Source organism: Aspergillus japonicus (genome assembly GCF_003184785.1).
Source record: "Aspergillus japonicus CBS 114.51 unplaced genomic scaffold BO86scaffold_47, whole genome shotgun sequence".
Lineage (NCBI taxonomy): Eukaryota > Fungi > Ascomycota > Eurotiomycetes > Eurotiales > Aspergillaceae > Aspergillus > Aspergillus japonicus.
Genome location: NW_020291684.1, coordinates 84,185 through 106,735, shown reverse-complemented (window position 1 = coordinate 106,735; position 22,551 = coordinate 84,185). Strand labels below are relative to the sequence as shown.

The following is a 22,551-nucleotide window of genomic DNA, read 5'->3' as shown; positions in this document are numbered from 1 at the left end:
GGTGTCCCTGATGTCACAAGCGTGACACTAACGTCTAGTACCTGGGGTACGGTATTTGTCCTCTTGCACTTCTCTTCTTCCTTCAAAGACCACCGATAGATCGGTTCTTTCAACCATCCATCACCGCATCGCAGTGTTTTGGATTTCCTATCAGATTATTCCTATCAGAGAGTGGAGATCAAGAGAGCTAACTTAAGATAAGGCAGCTGACTCATTAATCATGGACTCCGAGACTCTCACCGCCCGGGGGGATTTCCCGCGTTTTTTTTCTTGCTTGGGGTCTTGAACCCCGAGTTATTGTTGTGATTCTCAGTCAACCGTCAGTCACGACACTGCAGGCTATTACATCTTCTTCTACCTAGTCCTAGACTAGGCCCTGACTCTTCTCTTCGGCCCCTTACGAGTTCACCCGAACGGTCGGTGGAGAGGTGCCTACACAGTCCCATTGGCTGATCTCGGTGTTGATTTGAGCAAATTGAGATCCGATCATGAGCTGGCAATTTAAACTTGCCTCGCACCTGCGGGCAACTCCGCTGCGATGCTCAGTTTCCCGGCCGAGTAGTGCTGCATGGCTGTCGTGCCATCAACAAGCCCCGCGCCCTTTCTCCTCGCGGGTAAGCCTAGCCGCGGGAATCCCCAGAGTCTCCCCGGGTGAGTCGATTGCTCCAGTTTGTCTTCTATGTGCCCGCTATTCGTTATTGGTTGTTGTTGTATTGGCTTTCCGTTCGGGCCTTCAGTGGTTATGCCCGCTGTCCCTATTATTGGACATGTTCGGCGGTGACCACTACCTGCCCTGCGCGATATACCGTACCTAACCCCTCACACGCCCTCCCATCCCTCCCCGATCGATCTTCGGGTCTTGTCAGTCGCCCACGTCTCGCGCATCCCGTGACATCTATGACTCGGTTGTGCATGTACTGGGGTTGTTTCTCCCCCCCGGATACAAATGGATGACAATATCATCCCTGAAGGATAAACCACTTTGTTACGACCTTGCCCAACTCTCAACCCATCATTGCTAATTACCTCCTACCCTACATTACAGACTCGACCATGCAGACTCAAACGACATTGGCCCATACCACCAGACGCACTCTGACCGCCGTCTCCTCCCGTCGTTTGACCTTGGACAACATCAACCCCCACGTCAAGGCTGCCAAATATGCCGTTCGCGGTGAGATTGCCACCAAGGCAGAGGAATACCGCGTGAGGTTGGCTCAAGGGGATAAGTCATTGCCGTTCGAGAGCGTCATCTTCGCCAACATCGGTAACCCGCAACAGCTGGACCAGAAGCCCATCACTTTCTTCCGTCAAGTCCTGAGTCTTCTTGAGAACCCCGTGTTGCTGGAAAACCCGGAACTTCTTCGAACCAACTTTGGATACCCACAGGATGTTATTGACCGGGCTAAGGTTTTGCTTGCGGACGTTCAGAGCGTTGGTGCCTATAGTCACAGCCAGGGTGCACCGGTCATTCGGGACAGTGTGGCCAAGTTCATCGAGCAGCGTGATGGATTTCCTGCAAATTCCCAGGACCTCTACTTGACCGCTGGTGCTTCATCGGGTGTGAGCACGATCCTCAACATCATCTGTGATGGCCCCTCTGCTGGAGTCCTTGTCCCAATCCCTCAATACCCCCTGTACACGGCGACCCTGTCTCTGCTGGATGCGCAGTGTGTTCCTTACCTCCTCGATGAGCAGAAGGCCTGGGGTACCGATGTGAATGCGATCAAAGAGAACCTGTCAAAGGCCAAGGCCGCTGGCACTGACGTTCGTGCCATCGTTGTTATCAACCCCGGTAACCCTACCGGCGCTTCTCTCAGTGCCGAAGACATCAAGAGCGTGCTCGACGTTGCAGCTGAGGAGAGACTAGTGGTCATTGCCGATGAGGTATACCAGACCAATGTTTTCACTGGCGAGTTCATTTCCTTCAAGAAGAGACTCCGTCAGCTGCAGCAGGAGGTGCCCGGCAAGTACGACAATGTGGAGCTGGTCTCCCTGCACAGTGTCTCCAAGGGCATGGTTGGCGAGTGCGGTCATCGCGGTGGCTACTTTGAGCTCGTGGGTTTCGACCCTGAGGTCGCAGCTCAGATCTACAAGTATGTCAGCATCATGCTATGCCCGCCCGTCATCGGTCAGTGCCTGGTCGAGTTGATGGTGAACCCTCCTACGGAGGGAGAGCCTAGCTACGAGCTGTACCAGAAGGAATACAATGGTATCAAGGATGGACTGAGAAGCCGTGCTATGGCCCTCTACGAAGCCTTCCAGAATATGGAGGGCGTCGAGTGTCAAGAACCCCAGGTAAGCGCCAGCCCATATACTCACAGATCACGAAACCCCTCTAACTTATCTATAGGGTGCCATGTACCTCTTCCCCACTATCAACCTCCCGCCTAAGGCCATCGAGGCTGCTGCTGAAGAGAAGCGGGCTGCAGATGAGTTCTACTGCCTGCAGCTCCTTGATGCCACCGGTATCTGCGTGGTTCCAGGTTCCGGATTTGGACAGAAGGAGAACACTCTGCACTTCCGCACGACATTCTTGGCTCCTGGAACTGACTGGGCCCAGCGGATTGTGAAGTTCCACTCCGAGTTCATGGCCAAGTACAAATGAGCTGATAAACACACGCTATAACGATAATTAGACTATACCATATTTCTCCACTCGGAGGCTTTTAGATTGCACATATTGTTTCAAAATACTTCCGCCGTCCTATTGTTGCTTCTATGAACTTTCTAGTTACTATTCACACTTCCAAATTTCATAGTATGTCCGACTAGCTCTGATAGGCTGGTGTGTGCTGCTTGCCTTCGCTCAGCCGTGCGCTTTTTTATGGTAGTCGGATAGACGGACGGCCCGGGTGATCTATGCATCTCCCCTTTGGGTAGTCATTCGATAGCCTCGGTTTGTAAGCACGTGATCCACGATAACACAGCATAGCAACGAAGGCGGAAGGACCAGATGATGTCAAACATTTGATTTAGTCATCCTTCTTTCGGTGCCCCTCAACACACTGTCGCTTCTTAATTCGCAAACTGATTACCAGGAGATCGGGTTTGTGCACTTAGACCAATGCATTGAAAGGAAATAACAGGTACCTGTCTGTGTCTCAACATCTGTAAACATGGCAGACCAAAGCAATAGCCCTCTACAGGTAAATTTTACCGCGGAGATGCATATCCACTCATTAACCCCGCGTCTGCGTTTGTCTGCGTTTGTGGTGACCGACAATAAATAGCTAATGACTCTTTGCTTGCTCAGGAGCTTGAAAAGACATACTGCCCTCCGTTAGACCCAGCTCTACTTACGGCGATTGCATTGGATTTCGATCTAACGGATCAAGCACAAGTGGAACAACTTCGTGGGACACTAGACGCACTTAGATTGTCCGCTTGGGAGCAGGAGGATCTGCCCTTTGATCCCTCTGGGACCAGCGGATTGAGTCCGGATAGCAACGGCTTTGACATGGATGGGGCGTGCGAGCGCTCGCCATCGCACACCGATACGATGCCCTCGCGCGAGACCGATCTTACCAGCTTGACTTCTGGCGTGTCTGGTTTCAATCTCGACGACGCCAGCGCTACTGGGCGCAAGAATCATGTCTCGTATATTGTCCGCTCAGATGGAACGCTTTCGCTTCACGGCGCGACCGATGAGGACAAGATCGCCTACCTGTCGGAGATGTTCCGGTCTACAGATCGCTTTACCATAAAGCACACACTACAGAAGGCCGGTGGTGATGTCGATCGCGCCATGGATGAGCTCTTGAACTATGTCTTCTTTGATGAGCAGATCCCTGATGAGGATGGCATCACAGTCGCAGTTCCAAAGGGCGTGGATGGGTTTCAGGGTGCCGAAGCAGTCAGAAAAAAAGGTCGCAGGCGCAAAACGAAGGGGAAGGCCCTTGCACGGGACCAATACGCTCGGGCCTCTAATTGCGGCGAGCCTCTGTCGGCAAGTTCCACCAGCTCAAATATATGGGCAACCGCCGAGAAGGATGTCGACTTCATCTACTCGCTTACATCGGCGGTTCTCCCAAAAGAAAGGATACGGTCAGCGTACCATGCCAACGGGGCTTCGCTACCAACCACGATCCAGGCACTTGCCAAGATACATGCTCCTGGTGGCAAGAATACCGTTGAGAAAGATGAACTGCTGGCTGCCCAGGTGTCTGAAATAACTCAGCAGTTCCCTACGATTACAACTGAAATATCTGCGGGACTACTCATCATTACACGGCAAATTCCCTCTGCCGCCAAAGAGCTAGCTGAGGTCATGCTGACTGTGCCTGAAACATCACGGGCTCCCTTGTCTGAATTGATCAAGATCACATCGACCCTTCCTCCCCTGGATGACGAGGATGAAGTGGCTGAACCACGAAATCCCGGGCTGCGCTTCGCCCATAATTTGGAAAATGTGAAGAGCGCAGCACACGTCCATTTTTCGGCGGGAGCGGAGGCATTTTCCAAGGCGTCCACGGCATATAGGCGTGGAAAGTCTGATCGATTGATGGGAGGGGCTGCTGCGTACTACTCCTCCGTTGGCCGAGATCACCTGGAATTGGCGAAGCGCAATGCTGCGGCTGCAGCGGACGCTCTCGTCGACCAACAGTCTACGTCGAACAGGCTTGACCTCCACGGGGTGTCTGTGCAGGATGCCGTCCGCATCAGCCGCGAACGAGTCTCCGCTTGGTGGGAATCTTTGGGTGACACTAGGCTCATGGGAGGGTCGAGCTATGAGAGGACTCAGGGGGGCTTCAACATCGTCACCGGAAAGGGTCGTCACAGCCACGATGGAACATCCCGCCTAGGTCCGGCCGTTGGCAAGATGTTGGTTCGAGACGGATGGAGGGTGGAAGTAGGCGAGGGCTCTCTGACGGTCGTCGGGGTCATGAGACAACGTTGATAGATTCTTGTCTGGGGCTGCAATGTTTTGGTTCTTGCGAAGATACCCTGGGGTTGTTCATCTATTGGCGCTTGGATCTATCTACCGCACGGAAGGCGTTATGGGAGAAATTTCAGGTGTTTCGACTTAGAATCTGGGTTAGAGGAACATATAATCTTGAGATAGGACATACGACGTTCTGACTACTGCATGTATAATAAAAATATGATTATATAAGAGTACTATGATCGTCTCATATGAACATGTCGCATGTCATGTTTCTCATTTACTCCACATTGCGGATGACGTAAAAGCTGCGGCAAATTGGAGACGGCGGCGACCATCTGCTCAGAAGATCGATAAGATGGATTAGAACTCACTTCTTCTTCTTCTACTTCTTCTTCTTCTTTGACCATCCCCGGAAATTTGTTCTTGTTCTTGTTCTTGTTCTTGTCAAGAATTAAAACAACGAAGAAAGAGAAGAACAAGCCTTTCATTGACCCGCTTTCTCCATTGCATCATTCCACCGTTTCCTGATGCGATTCCAGCGCCTGGCCACATTTCTCCGCACCTTCAATCTACCCCTCCGCTCCCATCCACCTTCATCTTCTTCGTCCTCTTTCCGGTTATTTCCCTTCTCCATCTCTGGCTCCCGAACCCTGCAAGCCGCCCCCGCAATCCCCTTCCTCAGCTCCTTCTTCACAACCAGCAGCAAATCCGAAAACCGCGCCAGCATGTCTTACCCCGATCAGCGCAGTAACGACGCATGGCGCGCCGTGCTCAGTCCAGGTAAATATCCGACTACCTACCTGTTCCCCCCTCAGTATCCCCAACCCAAACATTTTCCCTTGCCACCCTCCCCCCCCAACAACACTAACCACTTCCTCTTTGCATCTAGAACAATTCCGCATCCTCCGCGAGAAGGGCACCGAACGGCCCGGCACGGGCGAATACGACCAGCACTTCGCGGCGCAAGGGATCTACCACTGCGCGGGGTGCGATGCGCCGCTGTACCAGGCGACCCACAAGTTCAAGTCCGGGTGCGGCTGGCCCGCGTACTTTGATTCCTTGCCGGGGGCCGTGACGAGACATACCGACAGTTCGTTTGGGATGCAGCGCACGGAGATCGTGTGTAGTAACTGCGGCGGGCATCTGGGCCATGTGTTCAAGGGGGAGGGGTATCCAACGCCCACGGATGAGAGGCATTGCGTGAATAGTGTGAGTTTGAGGTTTGCGGAGGAAAAAGAGGGGAAATGAGTATTCCCGCGGCATGTGAAGGTGTTGAAGGGGGGTTTGGGGGAGTTTTGGTGAGAGCTTTTGGCTGTCCTGTGGGTAGTGGATTTGAAAATGTCTTCGGCGAGGATCTATATTTTTCTTGGATGTTCTGACACTACTGCAGTTGTATGATGTTGTTTTGGCAATATATCGCAAATGTGTACAACCTAATTAGGCTTGTGTACTGTACAAACAAATCAATCCGAATGGCCCACCCTTTACCAGGCTAGACTACCGGCTGCTCCGGCGAGACCACAGTAATAGGACAATTCATCACCCCCGATGTGCTGACCCTCGGACTTGCAGTAGTAGAGCAGGCTTTGGTCGTTTTCGAGAGTGCAGTCCGGGCACTGGTCCCATTGCTTGCTGCCGGTATTACGATTCTTGTAATATGTGCAGGCCTTCTCTGTGGCGGCTTTGTTGAATACTTTCTATGGGTTGTTCATCCCGGGTCAGAAGGTCCAGAAGCCCTTAGTTGGAGGAGATGGTGATGCTGCTCGACTTACCACGTCCTGGCCGGGAGAGTCGTAGCAAAGCCCCGTGTAGTGGAGGTCGGCCGCGGCTCTTGTCGAAAATTAGTCATGGACTCTTGGGAAGGCTTAGGGCAATTGTCTGGTCTTACCCCGTGGCCATGATAGCCATGATCAGAGTCATAAATTGCTTCATTGGTCCGTTGGGTGGTGCAGATTGGCAAGAGGATAGCTTGGGGTAGGATAGGCAGAGAGGCTGATAGATACCAGGTGATTTCTGTGTTGTGCTCTGCAACTGTCGCATAGGAGAATAGGACGTCCTTGAATATATGACTATTCTGTCTCCTGCCACCATCCCAGCAATCACTGAAAATCACCACAGTTCGCATCCAGCAATCCTTTGCCATGGTCGAATGTTCCGATGTTCTTCCGCAGATTGAGTTGCAACCACTCGTTAGAGCATATTTCTCGATGTCAAGATTATTTGCCAAGGTCCTCCTCCCTGACGACGATGATGATCACAATATCCATGAAAGTGTCCTTGTGAAAATTAACGGGGAGCTTCAGACTCGTTCTTCCTCGCTGATAGATCAAGTCTCACCTTCCTGCCGCCTAACTGGGGCTGAGAACTATGTATAAACATGGGTCTCCTGTCTCAGCCTAAGTCCAGACCGACGATCACTTGGCTGCAACACCGGACGAACAATTGCACCCGATACTTCCGGGACCGTTGAAATGGCGGAGAAACAAACTCATCTATTAAGGTTCCGCGAGTGGGCCCGGGAGCGGTTTGTGTAGTCGAGCATCATGCAGTGTCTGATATCATACTCAATCTATCTCTCGCATCCGACGTCTGTCGATCCCTGATTTCTTCGGGCCTATTTCGGAGGATTGACCGCATGCTGATCGTTCCCAGCGGCACTCCAATGGAACTCTGTTACTCTGATGGTCGGTAAGGACCATATTCTGTATGGCCCAGTGTATGGTTTTCTATGAGAATTGATAAACGTGATAGATACTACCTGTGTGCACAATGCGTGCATATAAATACCTGCCGGTCTTCATTGCTCAAAGAGGCAGCTCAGTCAAGATTGTACTGCCTGTCCCTTTCATGGTCTTTTCCCGTCGCATATAGCTCCATTCCATCATGAAGGTTCTTCCTCTCTTTCCACTTTTCTCTGCAACGCTATGCCTTGCGACGGCCATTCCCTCCCAGCCAGCTGTCTGTGGCCCCGACGAGGCGGTCATATTCCTGAGCAATGGCACCACAACCACCGTCAAGAAGGCTGAGTTGACCTCGCACTTGCAAGGCCTCACCTTCCTTTCTCCGGAGGCAACCGATAGCACCTTCCCACGGCTGATCAAATCCAACGCAGCCCCATCCAACATCACAAAGCGCGGATCCAACACGGAGCTCATCATCCCGCTCCCTGACCTCGACTTCCTCGGATGGGATGTGGCCATGTCGACCATCGTGCACGCCAACCAGGCCGCCGCCACGGTGGCCATCCAAGCTGGACAGTCCATCGCCAATAGCATCACCACAGGCACGTCCGCCGACTTCACTCTCGTTAAGGACTTCCTATCTGCGTCCACCAGCATCAGCTACCAGGAGACGACAACCAGCACCGTGACTGGCACCGTCACCATGACCATCCCAGCGAACAAGTGGGGCGCGATTGTGAGCAACCCCTTGACCCATCGGAAGAGAGGCTACGTCTTCACGGGCCAGCCGGGGAGCGGGCAATTCGAGTATTATCAGGCCGACTCCTTCAATGACGCGAGCTTCAACCTTGAGGGAGGAACGCTGTCCTGGGTTAAGGGAGTGGTGACGACTTGCTTGGGTGAGACATATCCGTTAGCGCGATGCGTGGGCGATGGTAGTCTGGAGTGATGGTCTACTGCTCTTGAGCTCCAGGATTTGGGTCGATTGGAGTCTGTGAGACAGTGTTATACTGTTCCGTTGATTGAGAGCTTTCTCACAAATCGGAACTTTATCGACTGCAAAAAGTAGCCCCTGTCAGAAGGGACTCTGATGTATTTTGAAAGGTCAACATCATGGCTTCTGTATACTACCGCTTTTCCCTAATCTTCTCGCCCCTTCTAGCTCACCTAAGATCTCAGTCATATTATGCTACAGTGCGGTAGATATCCATCAGAATAGATGAGGTACTGTACTGTATTTGCGCTTTCCAACCGGGGAATAGCCGTTGGAGATCCAGAAGTATGTTACCATGTGCTGGTGAGAGTGATATAACTCCTTAGGCGTTCAGTAACAAAAGTACAGCGGTTCGTAGGATTGCACACTCATAGAAAGCTATAAGTCCGGTTGAAGCATGTTGGATAAATGCAGAGTCACTGTAGCTATAGATCTATGTGTCATGTGATATCGGAAATATCCAAAGCTAATCTGGCACGTGCAGAAGACCAAGTTGGGTCTTACCGCCTTCATGCCTGAGGCCGACGCCCACCGCATCCCGCCACTTGGTGCCGGTTGACGTCCCCGATTCAACTCCCCTTTCAACTCCTTTATCGAGTGCTGTTACTTTACCCCGGCTTCTTGATTGATATCGCGACCTCCGCTGTGATGTCTCGACGCGCCACGCCGTCTCAGGCTGCTCAAAACCAACAGGTCATCAAGAGCCTGCTGAAACTTGAACAAAACAAGACATGTGCTGATTGCAAGCGCAACAAGCGTATGTGACCACCTTCCGGAACTTTTGGGTCACTAGCCCTTTTCTTCTTCTTTCACCCGGCACTGTACACTCAATGCAAGGCAATTTGGAAACTCTCGGCAAGGCTAACATATATTAACTATAGACCCGCGGTGGGCATCATGGAATCTGGGTATTTTCATCTGTATCCGTTGCTCGGGAATTCACCGGGGCATGGGCACGCACATCAGTCGGGTCAAGTCCGTAGATCTGGATTCATGGACGGATGAACAGCTTCAGAGTGTTGTGAAATGGGGCAATGCTAGAGCAAACAAGTTCGTGTTCCCGCTCTCCCTGGGATCGCATTGACTTTACAGATAGCTAATTGTCATCGACAGATATTGGGAAGCCAAGTTGGCGCCCGGCCACGTCCCCTCGGAAGCGTAAGCGGAACCCCTCCATCGCTCGCGGAGATATCGTGACTGACAAACACCACGACAACAGGAAGATTGAGAACTTCATCAGAACCAAGTATGAGTCGAAGAGATGGGTCATGGACGGTCCAATGCCTGATCCCTCGACCCTAAGCGATGGTGATGACGACGTGGTAAGGGACTAGGAGTCTACCCCACGTATTAGATCGATAACTGACCTCGGTGTCCGTCAGCCCCTCGCAGTCGTCCAGGAAAAGGCCAAACTTGAGCGCTCCGCATCTCAGCGGGTGGCGACGGCTAGTCAACCTGCCGTCCATCATCGTCCTCAAGCTTCCGTCGACCTCTTCGGTGACGATATCTCTCCACCCGCGCGTCCCAGTACAACGGAGCCTGCAACTAGGGCGGCTCCCAAGCAGCCTCAGTCTGCACCCCTTGCTAAGCCTGCTGCCCGTCCTGGAGATTCGTTGTTGGGACTCGACTTTTTCGGCAGCACACAGCCTGCGCCAACTAGCCGTCCGGCCAGCACTGCGTCCACACCTACTGGTTCGACCGGAATGTCTCGCCCTGATCTGAAGCAATCCATCCTGTCCCTTTATTCGAAGCCAACCCCTGGCCCGATGCAGCATGAGCGCACGTCCTCTTTTGGCGATCTGGCTTCACCGCCGCCCCAGTCGGCCTCATCTTCAAACTTCGGTGGGTTGACCGATGCTTTCAGCGGGCTGAGCATCCCCTCCACCACTTCTCCCCCGCCTGCCAAGCCGGCCGAGAAGCCTTCGCCATTCGCCAATCTTGCAAACTTCGCCAGCATGAAGTCTACCCCCGCGGCTCCGAAGGTCTCTTCACCAACTCTCTCCATCGGTACTGGAGGAGGCGGCAGTCTGTTCGACAGCCTTACTTCTCCTACTCTGCCACCAGCGAAGCCCCAGTCCCGGAATGCGTCTTTCTCTTCCAATGGCTTTGATTCAGGATTCACTAGCTTCGCTTCCGCTGCTCCATCTAAACCCAACCCACCGTCGTCCTCATTCTCAAATGATTTGCTCGGCTTCTCTTCCCCTCCTCCAAAGGCCGCTGCACCCCCGCCTCCAGTGTCTGCTCCCAATCCACAGAACGAACTGAAATCCGCGTTCAATCTCACTCCCGCTCCTGCGCCTGCTCCAGCACCGAAACCGGCCTTCTCGCCCCCAACGGCCTCTGTTGCCAGCGCACTTCCGCCATCCAGCATTGACCCTTGGGGAGGCAATGCCTGGAGTACGCCTGCTCCCGCTCCCACTCCATCTGCTGCATCTTCAATGATGAAGATTCCGGACACCCTGACTGCCCACGATGTTGGCGCTGGCTGGGGCGCGCCGACGTCGCCGGCCGCGGTTTCTAAGCCAACCCCCACAGTCGCCGCTGACGAGGACTTCGGTGGTTGGACCAGTGCGGCACCGATTTCCTCGACTACCGTTACCTCTAATAACACATCTAATACGTCCAACTCCTCCAAACCGGCTGGCGGGTTTGGCGGGGCTGATGATCTGTTCTCCAACGTTTGGGAGTAGGCTTCTTCCTTTGACTTTGCATTCGTCTACTTTGCACATACCTAGTTTCTCCAAATCAAGATTAGACATGAACATCAACTTCAGATGTGATCCCACATTTATCTGAGTTTCACTTCTCTCAAGATCTGCTTGCTTTCTTCTGTGCCCCTCTCTTTTGGGACCTTTAATCAGTCATGATTCAGTATGAATGACCCTCAAGGAAAAGAATGTTGGGTGGTCTTAGGGATTTGCGCTTGGCATCAAGGCATGTACTGTATGTACAAACAAAAGAACTAGTGCTTCAACGATTTTAGCAACGATTTCCTTGCATGTAATCCTAGTTCGAGCGTATCTTCTCGGAACTATTTGCGAATAAGCCTTTCCTGCCAAGGAGATTTGACGAACTCGCAATGAGGGTTGAGAGTCTCGAGACGGTTCATTCAGGCGTACCATTATGGAGCCTGGTGTAGTTCTCGCGGGTGCGAATCTGTGGCTTATCTAAAAACAGCCTAACCATAAGAACGCTAGTCGGCTGAGGGTTTGAAGTATATAAGCCATATTCCTATGCTTCCATAAGACGTGCTCTTAGCCCACATCTTCTATTCTACTGTTACTACATAGAGTCATACAAGTCACTCAAGAAATATATCACCAGGGCCCATTATCACCATGACATCGACCATTTATCTGATAACAGGAGCAAGTCGAGGTATGTTTACAAGCAAGAGCCACGACTGCCTCGTGCCCGCTTAGAGCTGTTGTTGGGGTACTGCACCTCGACGCACACACTTTTCTGTATACTGACCATGTGCACTCGAAATATGACAGGGATCGGCCACGGCCTTGCCAAAACCCTCGTCTTGCGTCCCAATTGCACCGTCATCGCCGCCGTGCGCGATCCCTCTGCCGATGCAGCGCAAACGCTCCTCGCCCTCCCCGCCGGCGAAGGATCCCGCCTCCTCCTAGTCAAGATCGACGCTCAATCGGACACCGACGCCCACGAAGCCATCCGATACCTTCAAGAGGCGGAGAACATCCACCACCTTGACGTCGTGATTGCCAATGCGGGCTACTACGATGACGACTACCGGTTGGAAGACGTCCCGCTGTCCAAAGTCCAGCGCCACCTGGACGTCAACACCGTCGGCATACTCCGTCTCTTCCAGGCGGTTTTCAAGCTGCTGGGCGAAAGTTCCCAGCAGCAACACCAACCAAAGTTCGTGACGATCAGCAGTTTTATGGGCAGCATTGCGGGGCTGGATGAGGAGTACTTTCCCGGTGGTGGCTATGGCGCCAGTAAGGCGGCGGCGAATTGGATCACGAGGAAGATTCATGTGGAGAATCCGAGTTTCGTGAGCTTTATGATTCATCCGGGGTGAGTGGGGGATATCCTTGCCAGGTGATGCCGGGGCATTAGTGTTGCTTTGGTGGTTTATTGACTTGGTTGTGTGCAGATTCGTCAAGACCGCCATGGGCAATGCTGCTGCCAAGAGTATTGGACTGGACTCTGCGTTTAGTGAGGTCGATGAATGTGCGGACGGAATAGTCAAGCTGGTTTGTGGTTGATCGCTTCTTATCTGTCGTGGCGATGCTAACATGCTGTCTACTCAGATCGATGGTGCAACAAGAGAGTCTGTTGGTGGTCGTTTTGTTACTGTTAAGGGCCAGGATGTGGCTTTCTAATAGCAATTGGTTAGGTATGGAAGAGGGTTACTCTGGGTTGGTTGTTGACTTGTGGATTGTGGATTGCGGATAGTCTATATGGAAATAGAAATAGACAAATATAGATTAGGAGGACTATGTCCACGTTACGTACTCCGTCGAAAGGGGACTATACAAGGTCTAAGACTTTGTGCCTGAGGCCAGAAAGCTTGCTTACAGTACCCTTGTCTATAGAGCTCTGCTACGGTCAATTTGATACTAGAGTCAATACCAGCCACTCTATAAGTAACATTAACCACAACTTCGATAAGACAACAATTGCTAATCTTAAATGCCCAGTAACTGTCAACAAGTGCCGAACTATGGGCTGATTGACTCGCGACAAATCCTTCTTATCTGATTGGATGGTGCCTTTCGGCCGCTCCGCCTCCGCCTTCCGAGATCTTTTGATCGGCCGCCAACTTACCTACCTGTAGGTTCATCAACACCCCGACTCAATCCATATCAGGTCCCAATTATTCCTGGCACCCGTCACCATGGCGTTCCTGGGGCCTTCCGCACCTTTGCTGCGGAGTCTTGCCCCCCGATTGTCAAAGGAATTCTTCACCTGCCGCCCATGCCTCATCAGGACTCAGAATTATGCATCCACGTCCGCTTTGCGCAAGCAGTTCTTTGCGCCGGACAATGCTCGCAGTGCAGTCAACACTATTTCTCTGCGCGCCAGAGCCAAGGGTGCCTTTGCCTCTAGCCTGAGAAACTATGCCTCCAAGTCCTCCAAGTCCTCCAAGTCTGCCAAATCTCCCAAGCCTGCCAGTACCTCGCAGTCCGCCCAACCCGCCCAGGCTCAGTCTGCTGCCTCTGCCGCCGCACCCGAGCAAGCACCGAAACGGTTCTTTCCTATCCTCACCCACAAGGTGGTAGCCTACTGGCTGTTGGCTAGTGCTGCTAGTGTCTTTGGTATTGTTGTCTTCGGAGGCCTTACTAGGCTGACGGAATCAGGGTATGTGTCTTGTGAATGATCGGTCGCGGAGGCATACACTGACTTGGTGTATAGTTTGAGTATCACAGAATGGCGCCCCGTTACCGGATCCATCCCTCCCATGAACGACGAAGACTGGGAGTCCGAATTCGCCAAGTACCGTGCCTCCCCCGAATTCCAGCTTCTGAACCCGAACATGACGCTCTCCGAATTCAAGTCAATCTACTACATGGAATGGATTCACCGTCTCTGGGGCCGCTTCGTTGGCATCTCGTTCGTGCTCCCGGCTATATACTTTGTCGCGAGAAGGAAGGTTAGCAAGCCAATGGCCCTGCGCCTTGCTGGTATCGCAGGCCTGATTGGTTTCCAAGGATTTTTGGGTTGGTGGATGGTTGCGTCTGGACTTAAGGAGGACCTTTTCGCCCCCGGCAGCCACCCTCGCGTCAGCCAGTACCGTCTCACCGCGCATCTTGCCGCCGCCTTCGTCTGCTACACTGCTATGCTCTGGAACGGTCTTGCTATCCTGCGCTCTCTGCGCCTCGCCTCCGATGTGAACAAGGGCCTGAAGCAGCTCAAGAAACTCCATTCCAAGCACCTGAAGGTTTTCCGTCGCTCTGTGGCCGGTGTGGCTCTCCTGGTCTTCGTTACCGCCATGTCTGGTGCCCTTGTCGCCGGTCTTGACGCCGGTCTCATTTACAATGAGTTCCCTTACATGGGCAATGGACTTACCCCTCCCAAGGAGGAACTCTTGGACGCACGTTATTCCCAGCGTGAGGATCGCTCGGATCTCTGGTGGCGCAACATGCTGGAGAACCCCTCCCTGGTCCAGCTTGACCACCGTATCCTGGCAATGACTACATTTACCAGCATTATGGCCTTGTGGGCTTACAGCAAGGTCCCTAGGGTTAATCGCGTGATGGGCCGCTCGGCGCGCCGAGGCGTTCACGGCGTGGTCGCTTTCGCCTTCTGCCAGGTCGGTCTGGGTATTTCGACCCTTCTTTATCTCGTCCCCACGCCCTTGGCCTCCGCTCACCAGGCGGGAAGTCTTCTCTTGCTCACTTGGGTATTGGTCCTGGGCAGCCGTGTCTGGCGCCCAACCCGGACATTTAAGCTACTCCAGCTGAGACAGCAGTATGCGGCTGCTCGTGCCGGCGCCAAGAAGGCCTAGATCATGTCTCTGTCATATCCCTGAGAATGGGGATTGCGGGGATCGTTGACGAAAGAAATGCATGTGTATGGCCCTGCCACAGTGTGGCTTGAAGTGGCTCCTTGATTTTCTCTTGTGTTGTATTTATAACCCATCGTCCTCTCTACTTTCGGAGCTTCTTGTTGTTTTTCTTTTTGTACAATAACATTGCATTTTCAGTGCTATCTTGCGCATCATCACTCGATCCTGTAGCGATATTGAAGATTTGCAGGATGAAACTCAGAACTTGATGTACACCGCTAAAAACCCGATAGGATCTCCTCCCACACCCACCGCTCCTTTACCATCCCCGAGCTATTTTTACTCCGGTCAAAAGCCACACCCTTGCCACCAAAAAACTAGTCAAGAGCCCTTATATCGAAAACTAGATCTAGCATGCTCGGCGACGACTGCTTCTCCAATTTATAGGCGACGTTGACGGGAAAGATGAGTGTCTGCTTTGGAACTATAAGCAAGCATCCATGCCGGAGAATTGAATTTCCACGAGGGGATGGGATCACTTACGCTTAGCGACTGGAACCAGGGAAGTAGATGGGACGTGCAGCAGTGCGGGCTGCCACAGTATCTTCCGCTTCGACCTGCACAGCATCGTGCTTCGCGAGTCCCTGATGCTGGTTCGTCGGATTCATACCCGCGAGGGTTTCCGAAGCACGGCTCTGCTTATACTCCTCAATCTCCCGCTGGGTCAGCGCGCTCGCGTCTTCGATTATGCTACCTTCATCTGGGATACCTCCGGCTGCAAGATATATACCTTGTTAGACATCGGGTACCGGACTGTGATAATCTTCACCTCCAGGGAGGGGGGCATACCTCGCTTTACATCTTCTATCGCTGTCGCCGCGGTTGAAAAGGTAAGAAGCTCGCCAGCATCCTCCATATCTTGATCACTGTACTCTGGTCTTCCCGATGGAGTGGCTGAGATGTAAACACGAGCTGCATTGGCGGTGAAGGCGTCATCGAGGCCAGGCGGCGGACCCCAAATACACTCGTGGCTGTAGCTCGGATGCACTGTACTGACGAATTGCTGAGCCTGCTTGGGCTTGGGAAATGTGCGAATGTTTGCACCTGCCTCGGCCGCCGTACCTTCTGCTTCCGTCACTGCTCCGAAATCTCGTACGATCACGTCCCCGTCGACGAACGACTGATAGGTACTCGCGCGTGGATGGGGATTCTCGAACACACCTGTCTCCACATGGTACCTTGTCTCAGTGGCTGTTCCCACGCTCGAGCCGTCGTCTGAAGTGCTGACCGGGGACTCCAAGCCGCGATTGTTCCTCGCATGCGCATGCGCACTCGCCCTTGCACCACTACCACCCGCCTTCTTCGCTTGCTTCCTTCTCTTTGTTCTGCCTGTCGATCGACTACTGGTTTCCGTGCTGCTCCGCAGTAATTCCTCCCGCGTGGTCGGCGCAACGTGCAAAACGTTCCCGCAAATGTGAGCTCTGCGAAGGCCATGGCGGATGGTGCAATCGTGACAACACTGCCACTTGCACACCGTACAGCGGCTCATACCGGAGGTGTTGCGGCCATCGCACACATCGCATTTCGCCGTCCGCGCGGGTTGGTCTTCGAACGCGGTCACGATCTCAATGCCGGGAGGGGACGGGGACAGGGACAGGGACCGACTCGCAAAGCCCATCCCGTTGTCTGGCGGGTACCCCCCTCCGGCGAACGACGAGTAAGTGCGGACGGGCCGAGGCTGCCAGAATGGGGACAGGCGGGATCTCTGCACTGTGGACTTGCGGGGTGGCGGAGGATTGTCGTCCCTCTGCCGGAACTCCTCTAAAATGTCATAAGCTTGTCCGCGGGGCTCTTCGGCTACATGGGGAAGAGGAATACCTGGCTGAGCTGATGCGTCCCCCAGAAGAGGGATTGGATAGAGAAACTCGTCTTCGGTGCTTAGGGCTCGTTGATCACCATCGGGATCGGTCACCACGATGACTGGAGCAGCCGGTGCGGACGTCAGGTTCGATGATCCTCCCGCGGTGGATGCTGGAGACTGCTGGAGGAGAGGGTGAGTGGAAGGTGTAACCGTAGGAGCAGCTCTGGGTGGATAGTAAGAGCCGTATGGAGGTGGAAGAAGTCTCGTGGTTCTAGCGGGCTGTCCATGTGGGGAACGGTTGATTGCGAATGCCTCCACACTGGCTTCATCCACCGTCTGATACAAGGGAAACTGTAAGTCATTCATCTTATCACGAAGAATGGGGCTGACTGAAGTGATAAAGGCATGCTCTCACCAACTGCTTTGGTCTGTTGGACGATCTTTGGACAACGCCTAGACCTGAATCGGTTGTCTCACGGTTTCTGAGAACCTGGTGAACTGATGGCAGACAGTCGACCACCTCTTCCAGCTCGATGCCTTCGAGAATCTGCGGGACAGCAGGCAATGGTCTGCGTCTGAGCGCATGGGGTCTATTCTCTGATTCGAGATAAGTTAGCATAATTCGTCTCCGACAATCAATTCGGCTCCCTCCTAGTCAAGATATTGAGGCTGCAATATCAGATTCTCCCTCAGCCAGACTATCTGATTCAGAACCATTGTTTATGATCCAGATATCTCTTGTTGTTGTCTCAGTTTCAGAAGGAAAGAGAACCCCACGGTCCCAACAACATAATCACACGCATATAAAGCAAGTTTCAAAGCTGAAAGAGGATAGAGATCCCACAAGAATATGGGGTAATGCAGAAAGCCCCTTATTATCGAGAGAACTCTCTCGGTTATGAAAGATATACTTACCACGGTTTGACATGATAGCCCTTACCCTGTGTGATGGCTCACACTGCTCATCACCCGGCACCTTTATCTGAGGGTCTTGATTTCAGGACGTGAACTCGAATGATCTTTACCCTTGACAAGTCGTTGTGAGCACGGCTCTCTTATTCCGTACTATCGAGAAAAGTGTGCCAACTGTCACAGCCCTGTGTAAGTCTCAGTTCAAGGTTAAAGAACGTAAAGGAGAATTTGTAGTTGGGGAGAGAGATGAAGAACAACAGGAGAAGGGAAGAAGAAAGAAACAAGAGAAACAAAACACGTTCAACAGATACCCTGCCTGCGACGGTCACGACGCAAGGTACGGACAATCTGCTAGGCACTGCTGCGTTTTATACGCAGGTACGACAATACGCACTAGTGTGATAATACGATCTGTCCTGCCACCAGGGTGACGGTGAATGCTACAGCCATATATAACACGGTCATGGCTTGTCCTACTCTGTTGTCTGTGTATGCGCTTCTGGGTTGGGTGTACGCTCCCCTGGGTGATTTTGTCGATTTGACGGGTATAGGAGGATTGGCGAAGGTGAAGGGGTGTGTGCTTAGCAAGCTTTGTTGTTGCCCAGGACTTTCATTTTAGAAGCATTCTGAGCAATATAAAGATGATTGATTCTGGGTGCTGTAAGAGAGAAAGCTGGTCTGGTTGCTCTGCTAGTTGGAATGAAGCTTTGGCTAATATTGCAGCTCGTACAGAAGTATCGATGACGAGTAGAGGAGCTGGATGTAAGGTGCGTCGCGAAAACTATCTGCTCATCCTTTAACCAGGGTCTCTCAGGCTTGTTTACTACGTACGCGCTACGTACAGCTCAAGGCTCTGGCATGTGAGAAGGACAGAAACTACCTTGGGTTATGCTTGTACAGCGGCAGTGAATGAGTATTTTCGGAGTCTCACTTGTGGTTCCATAAGGTTGGGAATATTTGGATAGGTAGTATCCACACTATACACAACTGACACTCCGTAAATGGCCACCTCCATCGACACCTCGACTTCATATTTAACAGCTTCCCCGGGAAGTTCCCCGCCCTCAAGTCTCGTCAACCATGACCTGTCTCGCAGTTTGCTGCCCAGAGGCAATAACGTACCTGAGCCAGCCCATAAGACACCTGATGTCAGCCTGCCAGCCTGCCAGCAGCTAGCCAGCCCGGCATAATCTCTCATAAATCCGAAGCGGTAGTCATCCGACACAATGCCGTAATACTCCATCTTTCTCCACCCAAGCGAAGAAGGGACGAGAACGAACAAATGCTTCCAGCGCACGGACAAGCCAGGACAGTTCAAGACGAAGGGGAGGGGGATAGCGCAAGCAAGCACCTCAAAACGAAGTGTCTCATTGCACAGGGCCTCCTTTTCCAGCTAGCTCTCCAGCTCTTAGCAGGATGAGGATTCTTTGACCAAAAGCCTCAAGCCCGAGCACCCTAAGTCTTCTTGGACGAGCCGCCAGGCGTCGTGCCGCCACGACGCTTATACTTGCGTGGATCTATATGATGTCGGATTTGGTGCGGCGTTAGCAGAGCATCTCACAAGAGGGGCATGTAAACCCCGAGGAATCAAAAGAGAACGCGCGCGACGGACCTTTTCGACTCATCAGGGTCTTATTCCGGGTTCCTTTGCCGCCTTCCCAGAAGCCACTGCCGGCTTTACCGATCAGGACGGCGCGGCAGATCCCGCAGTTCTCGGGGCGGTAGATTTGTTCACGGGAACAGAAGCCACTGTTTATTGTATGACGATTAGCTTCGAGGCGTTGATTGCGAGGGTTTCAATTTTGCTTGGCTGCTGGCTTACCAGATCATGCGGTTTGCATGTTCATTGGGGTGGTCAGTGGCCGCATCGTGGCATCTGTGGATTGATTAGCATGTGGACGGGACGGCAGGGTGGGTTTGAGCCTGGTCATACTTGTCGCATGGAAAGACCTTTGCGCAGCAGCTGAATCTGTAGGGCGGAGGATGTTAGCATGGACACTATTTCGGTTTTTCTTGGGTGGGTGCTAGGCGATGGCGTACCTGAACCAGCGATAGCTTTTCCCGTAATGCGAGCACCGGCCACGACGGGGGAGTTCTTGGCCGGCGACGATGCCGAGGACTTCCTTGGGCTGATTTGGTGTTAGTATGCTTTCATTGGGAATATACCTGGGTTTTGAAGCATACCTTCTTGCGGGGAGGGGGACGATCACGAGAAGAGACTGTGTGGGGCGTGTGAGAAGTTGATCCTGAATGCGAGGCATGGAATGCTTACATGCTGCAGACCCGACTTTGAGGAACTTTACCTCCGGGACCTTGAGAACTGGTGCAGGTTAGTATAATGAATACTAAGTGACCTTGGCACAGATACACGTACCCATTTTGCGATGGCATTGACGGCAGTTGGCCATTGCGCTTTCGCCACGAACTGCCACAATTCCAGGGCTCGGAAATGGCGTCGAGCATTCCGCGCACGTGGGTATAAAGCTACTGCAGCGGTTGTTAGTGCATTTCCTTTAGTATGATAGAGGCGATGACAGAGGGAGGACTCCGTTCAAAGCAGAGTATCTGCTTACCTAGGGAGGAGATCGACTACAGTGCAACCATCCAAGTCCAGATAGCCAGCTCGGGTCGCGGTGGGATGCATCAACTGACGGCGGAATCCTGCCGAACCAAATGAGCATCCTTTGAGCCAAAGCGTTAAGTGCTGAGAGGATCGTCTTACCCATGCTCATCGTGTTCGCACACTTCTTGCATGTCTCCACTTTGAGAGACAGCTCGTCATTTTTGTCTTTGATCTGTGGAATGTTTCTCACATCCATCGTCTCCTTGCATCGATCGCATTTAATTGTGATATAAAGACCGACGAGCTCTAGAAGCTCAATCCCGTAAAGTTCCAGAAATGGGAAGGAGAGAGCAACGCCGTGTTCAACATTGGTAGGCTCGGGAAGGTCGGGAACAGGAGCGCCTCCATCTTCATCGTCTTCCGTAGGTTCCTCGTCAGACTCGGTGAAATCCGTCTCCTCAGAAGCACTACTGTCACCACCTACGTTCCATTCCGGAGGTCGGGGCACAACACGGACATGCGGTTTGTCCGTCGCCACGGATTCTGGAACCGGCGGACCTGTTACAGCTTCCTCTGATGGCTTAGAATCTGGAATCTCGGGTATCGCAGCTGGAGCGGGAGCGTTCTCCACTGGCGTCTTAGCGAAATTAAGCATGTTGCTAGTGAGATAATTGACCTGCGACATCAGGTTTAGGTTTAGGTTGTTCTCAACCCACTTGCTGAAGCCTGCTTCGACAGCTCGAGCCTCTGGGCCTTCAATACTGTTCAGTTCGATGGCGCTTGGCTCAAGCGGGTACAATTGAGGCACCTGCAACTTGACAGCCTTCACAGATCGGAGGGGCACAGGTAGCCGATCAATTTTGGCCGGCTGAATGGGGATAAGAAAAGAGAGACCGTTACTGAGCTTCTGGAAAGAGGACAATCTACCAAGTCGAGCCTCCAATTGTTTCGTCTCAGCTGCGCGTCGCTTCTCCGCCTGGGCCTTCTCTGCCGCGGTGTAAGTCGGAACCGGAGCAGGCTTGGGGGTCGATAGCATTTGGGTCCGAGGCTGAGAGGTTGACGGAGACACAGCTAGCGACTCCATACCTCTTGTCAGCTTCTGAGCTGCCGCTGACTGTGGCTTACTTGCTGTCGTGTTAGGCACAAATTTGAGCGTAGGCCCCCGTTCCAAAGTCGTCAGCAAGCGCTCCAGATGTCGATCTAGAGTGTTCATGTAGCTGAGCAGCGTCCCACGGCTGCCGCTTCTGATGGCGCTGTCGACAATGTCGTCGAAGCCTCGAGCAACATTCTCTTGGAATGCGCTTCCCATTTCGGGATTGGTGACCTTGATCGTGGGCCGTCCTTGAGTGGGGTAAGTTAGAGGGACGTGTAGAATGCACTGCAGCTTGTCCATTTCGAAAGGGAAGTCCGGATCAGAGGGGGTGAGCCCAAATGTTGCCGTCGTGCCCGTGTCATCACTGCTTTCTTGTGGGTGAAAGCGACGCCGTAACTGATTGAGCTGGAATTCTCTGGGATTCGATGCTTCTGCTTTTGAGATGGGTCGGTGGGGTGAGCCAGAGGTGGCAGTGCCAGAGCTCCCGGACTGCGTGGTGCTCATGGTTGTTCTTCGATTCTGACAGATGATGATATATGCCCGGGACAATCTTAGTCTTAGCTGGCAGGCAGATGTGTTGTCGTACGTACAATAACGGACTGTGGTACATTTGTATGTACATCCCCATTCCACAGATATATGGACAGGGCGGCGGCGATCAAGCTCCGCAGAAGCTAGTCTCGAATGGGACTGGCACAGCGTCATCATCATGATTACTCATTCTGATCATCTCCGCCGAGTCATACAGTTTGGCCATGACTCACTTGCTTGCCACAATTTGAGAGGAGTGAATCTGAGTGTCTTGCCTCACAGGCTAGTCCTGCAGTACCCAGCCCTTTCTTTGGCTTAAGTTTTGTATACTCAATGGAGAAGTTTATGCTTGTTGCCGCCTCAGGCACCGTACGCGGCCAGACCCCTCTCTACCTTACGAAGTAGTGGATGGCCCCAGGCACCCAATCACCATAGACCAATGACAAGAAGGCGTATTCAATACGATGGATGTGCTTCGAGAATGGCCCAAACAGGCAACTGTGGAGTCGGCCCGGTCTCCAAATCTCCCCCCTCAAAGGCACTCTTTTTG

At 52.7% G+C, this 22,551-nt stretch overlaps 10 protein-coding genes across 10 annotated transcripts; 7 read left to right on the top strand and 3 right to left on the bottom strand.

Moving 5' to 3' along the window:
- The first annotated feature begins 627 nt into the window (after positions 1-627).
- Positions 628-2,734, top strand: BO86DRAFT_391157 (putative alanine aminotransferase). The gene is made up of 2 exons (XM_025672541.1): positions 628-2,298; positions 2,354-2,734. Exons 1-2 carry the CDS (start codon positions 1,054-1,056, stop codon positions 2,606-2,608), a joined length of 1,500 nt encoding a protein of 499 aa, XP_025525188.1. The 5' UTR covers positions 628-1,053; the 3' UTR covers positions 2,609-2,734.
- Positions 2,735-2,998: 264 nt separating this feature from the next.
- BO86DRAFT_449781 (Smr domain protein) lies at positions 2,999-5,068 on the top strand. Its single transcript, XM_025676746.1, has 2 exons — positions 2,999-3,149; positions 3,257-5,068. Exons 1-2 carry the CDS (start codon positions 3,120-3,122, stop codon positions 4,898-4,900), a joined length of 1,674 nt encoding a protein of 557 aa, XP_025525187.1. The 5' UTR covers positions 2,999-3,119; the 3' UTR covers positions 4,901-5,068.
- A 92-nt stretch (positions 5,069-5,160) lies between these two features.
- BO86DRAFT_391154 (peptide-methionine (R)-S-oxide reductase) lies at positions 5,161-6,381 on the top strand. The gene is made up of 2 exons (XM_025672540.1): positions 5,161-5,668; positions 5,778-6,381. The coding sequence occupies exons 1-2, from the start codon at positions 5,416-5,418 to the stop codon at positions 6,134-6,136; spliced, it is 612 nt and encodes a 203-aa protein (XP_025525186.1). The 5' UTR covers positions 5,161-5,415; the 3' UTR covers positions 6,137-6,381.
- Positions 6,373-6,820, bottom strand: BO86DRAFT_318749 (uncharacterized protein; the record flags this gene model as incomplete). The annotated part of the gene is made up of 3 exons (XM_025668225.1): positions 6,373-6,585; positions 6,661-6,718; positions 6,777-6,820. The coding sequence occupies 3 exons, from the start codon at positions 6,818-6,820 to the stop codon at positions 6,373-6,375; spliced, it is 315 nt and encodes a 104-aa protein (XP_025525185.1).
- Positions 6,821-7,759: 939 nt separating this feature from the next.
- Positions 7,760-8,548, top strand: BO86DRAFT_436206 (uncharacterized protein). The gene has a single exon (XM_025676000.1). It carries the CDS (start codon positions 7,772-7,774, stop codon positions 8,516-8,518), a length of 747 nt encoding a protein of 248 aa, XP_025525184.1. The 5' UTR covers positions 7,760-7,771; the 3' UTR covers positions 8,519-8,548.
- Positions 8,549-9,148: 600 nt separating this feature from the next.
- BO86DRAFT_391153 (stromal membrane-associated protein) lies at positions 9,149-11,518 on the top strand. The gene is made up of 5 exons (XM_025672539.1): positions 9,149-9,320; positions 9,445-9,613; positions 9,677-9,721; positions 9,783-9,885; positions 9,946-11,518. The coding sequence occupies exons 1-5, from the start codon at positions 9,212-9,214 to the stop codon at positions 11,251-11,253; spliced, it is 1,734 nt and encodes a 577-aa protein (XP_025525183.1). The 5' UTR covers positions 9,149-9,211; the 3' UTR covers positions 11,254-11,518.
- Positions 11,519-11,840: 322 nt separating this feature from the next.
- Positions 11,841-13,044, top strand: BO86DRAFT_391151 (SDR family oxidoreductase). Its single transcript, XM_025672538.1, has 4 exons — positions 11,841-11,941; positions 12,061-12,607; positions 12,687-12,786; positions 12,844-13,044. Exons 1-4 carry the CDS (start codon positions 11,902-11,904, stop codon positions 12,913-12,915), a joined length of 759 nt encoding a protein of 252 aa, XP_025525182.1. The 5' UTR covers positions 11,841-11,901; the 3' UTR covers positions 12,916-13,044.
- Positions 13,045-13,430: 386 nt separating this feature from the next.
- Positions 13,431-15,041, top strand: cox15 (cytochrome c oxidase assembly protein cox15; the record flags this gene model as incomplete). The annotated part of the gene is made up of 2 exons (XM_025675238.1): positions 13,431-13,894; positions 13,949-15,041. 2 exons carry the CDS (start codon positions 13,431-13,433, stop codon positions 15,039-15,041), a joined length of 1,557 nt encoding a protein of 518 aa, XP_025525181.1.
- A 105-nt stretch (positions 15,042-15,146) lies between these two features.
- BO86DRAFT_436202 (uncharacterized protein) lies at positions 15,147-17,830 on the bottom strand (the record flags this gene model as incomplete). The annotated part of the gene is made up of 4 exons (XM_025675999.1): positions 15,147-15,831; positions 15,891-17,253; positions 17,318-17,499; positions 17,818-17,830. The coding sequence occupies 4 exons, from the start codon at positions 17,828-17,830 to the stop codon at positions 15,587-15,589; spliced, it is 1,803 nt and encodes a 600-aa protein (XP_025525180.1). The 3' UTR covers positions 15,147-15,586.
- A 1,439-nt stretch (positions 17,831-19,269) lies between these two features.
- Positions 19,270-21,974, bottom strand: BO86DRAFT_420906 (uncharacterized protein; the record flags this gene model as incomplete). Its single annotated transcript, XM_025675237.1, has 10 exons — positions 19,270-19,331; positions 19,427-19,563; positions 19,637-19,690; positions 19,748-19,783; positions 19,855-19,943; positions 19,999-20,033; positions 20,087-20,134; positions 20,189-20,301; positions 20,388-20,475; positions 20,537-21,974. The coding sequence occupies 10 exons, from the start codon at positions 21,972-21,974 to the stop codon at positions 19,270-19,272; spliced, it is 2,100 nt and encodes a 699-aa protein (XP_025525179.1).
- Positions 21,975-22,551: the final 577 nt, after the last annotated feature.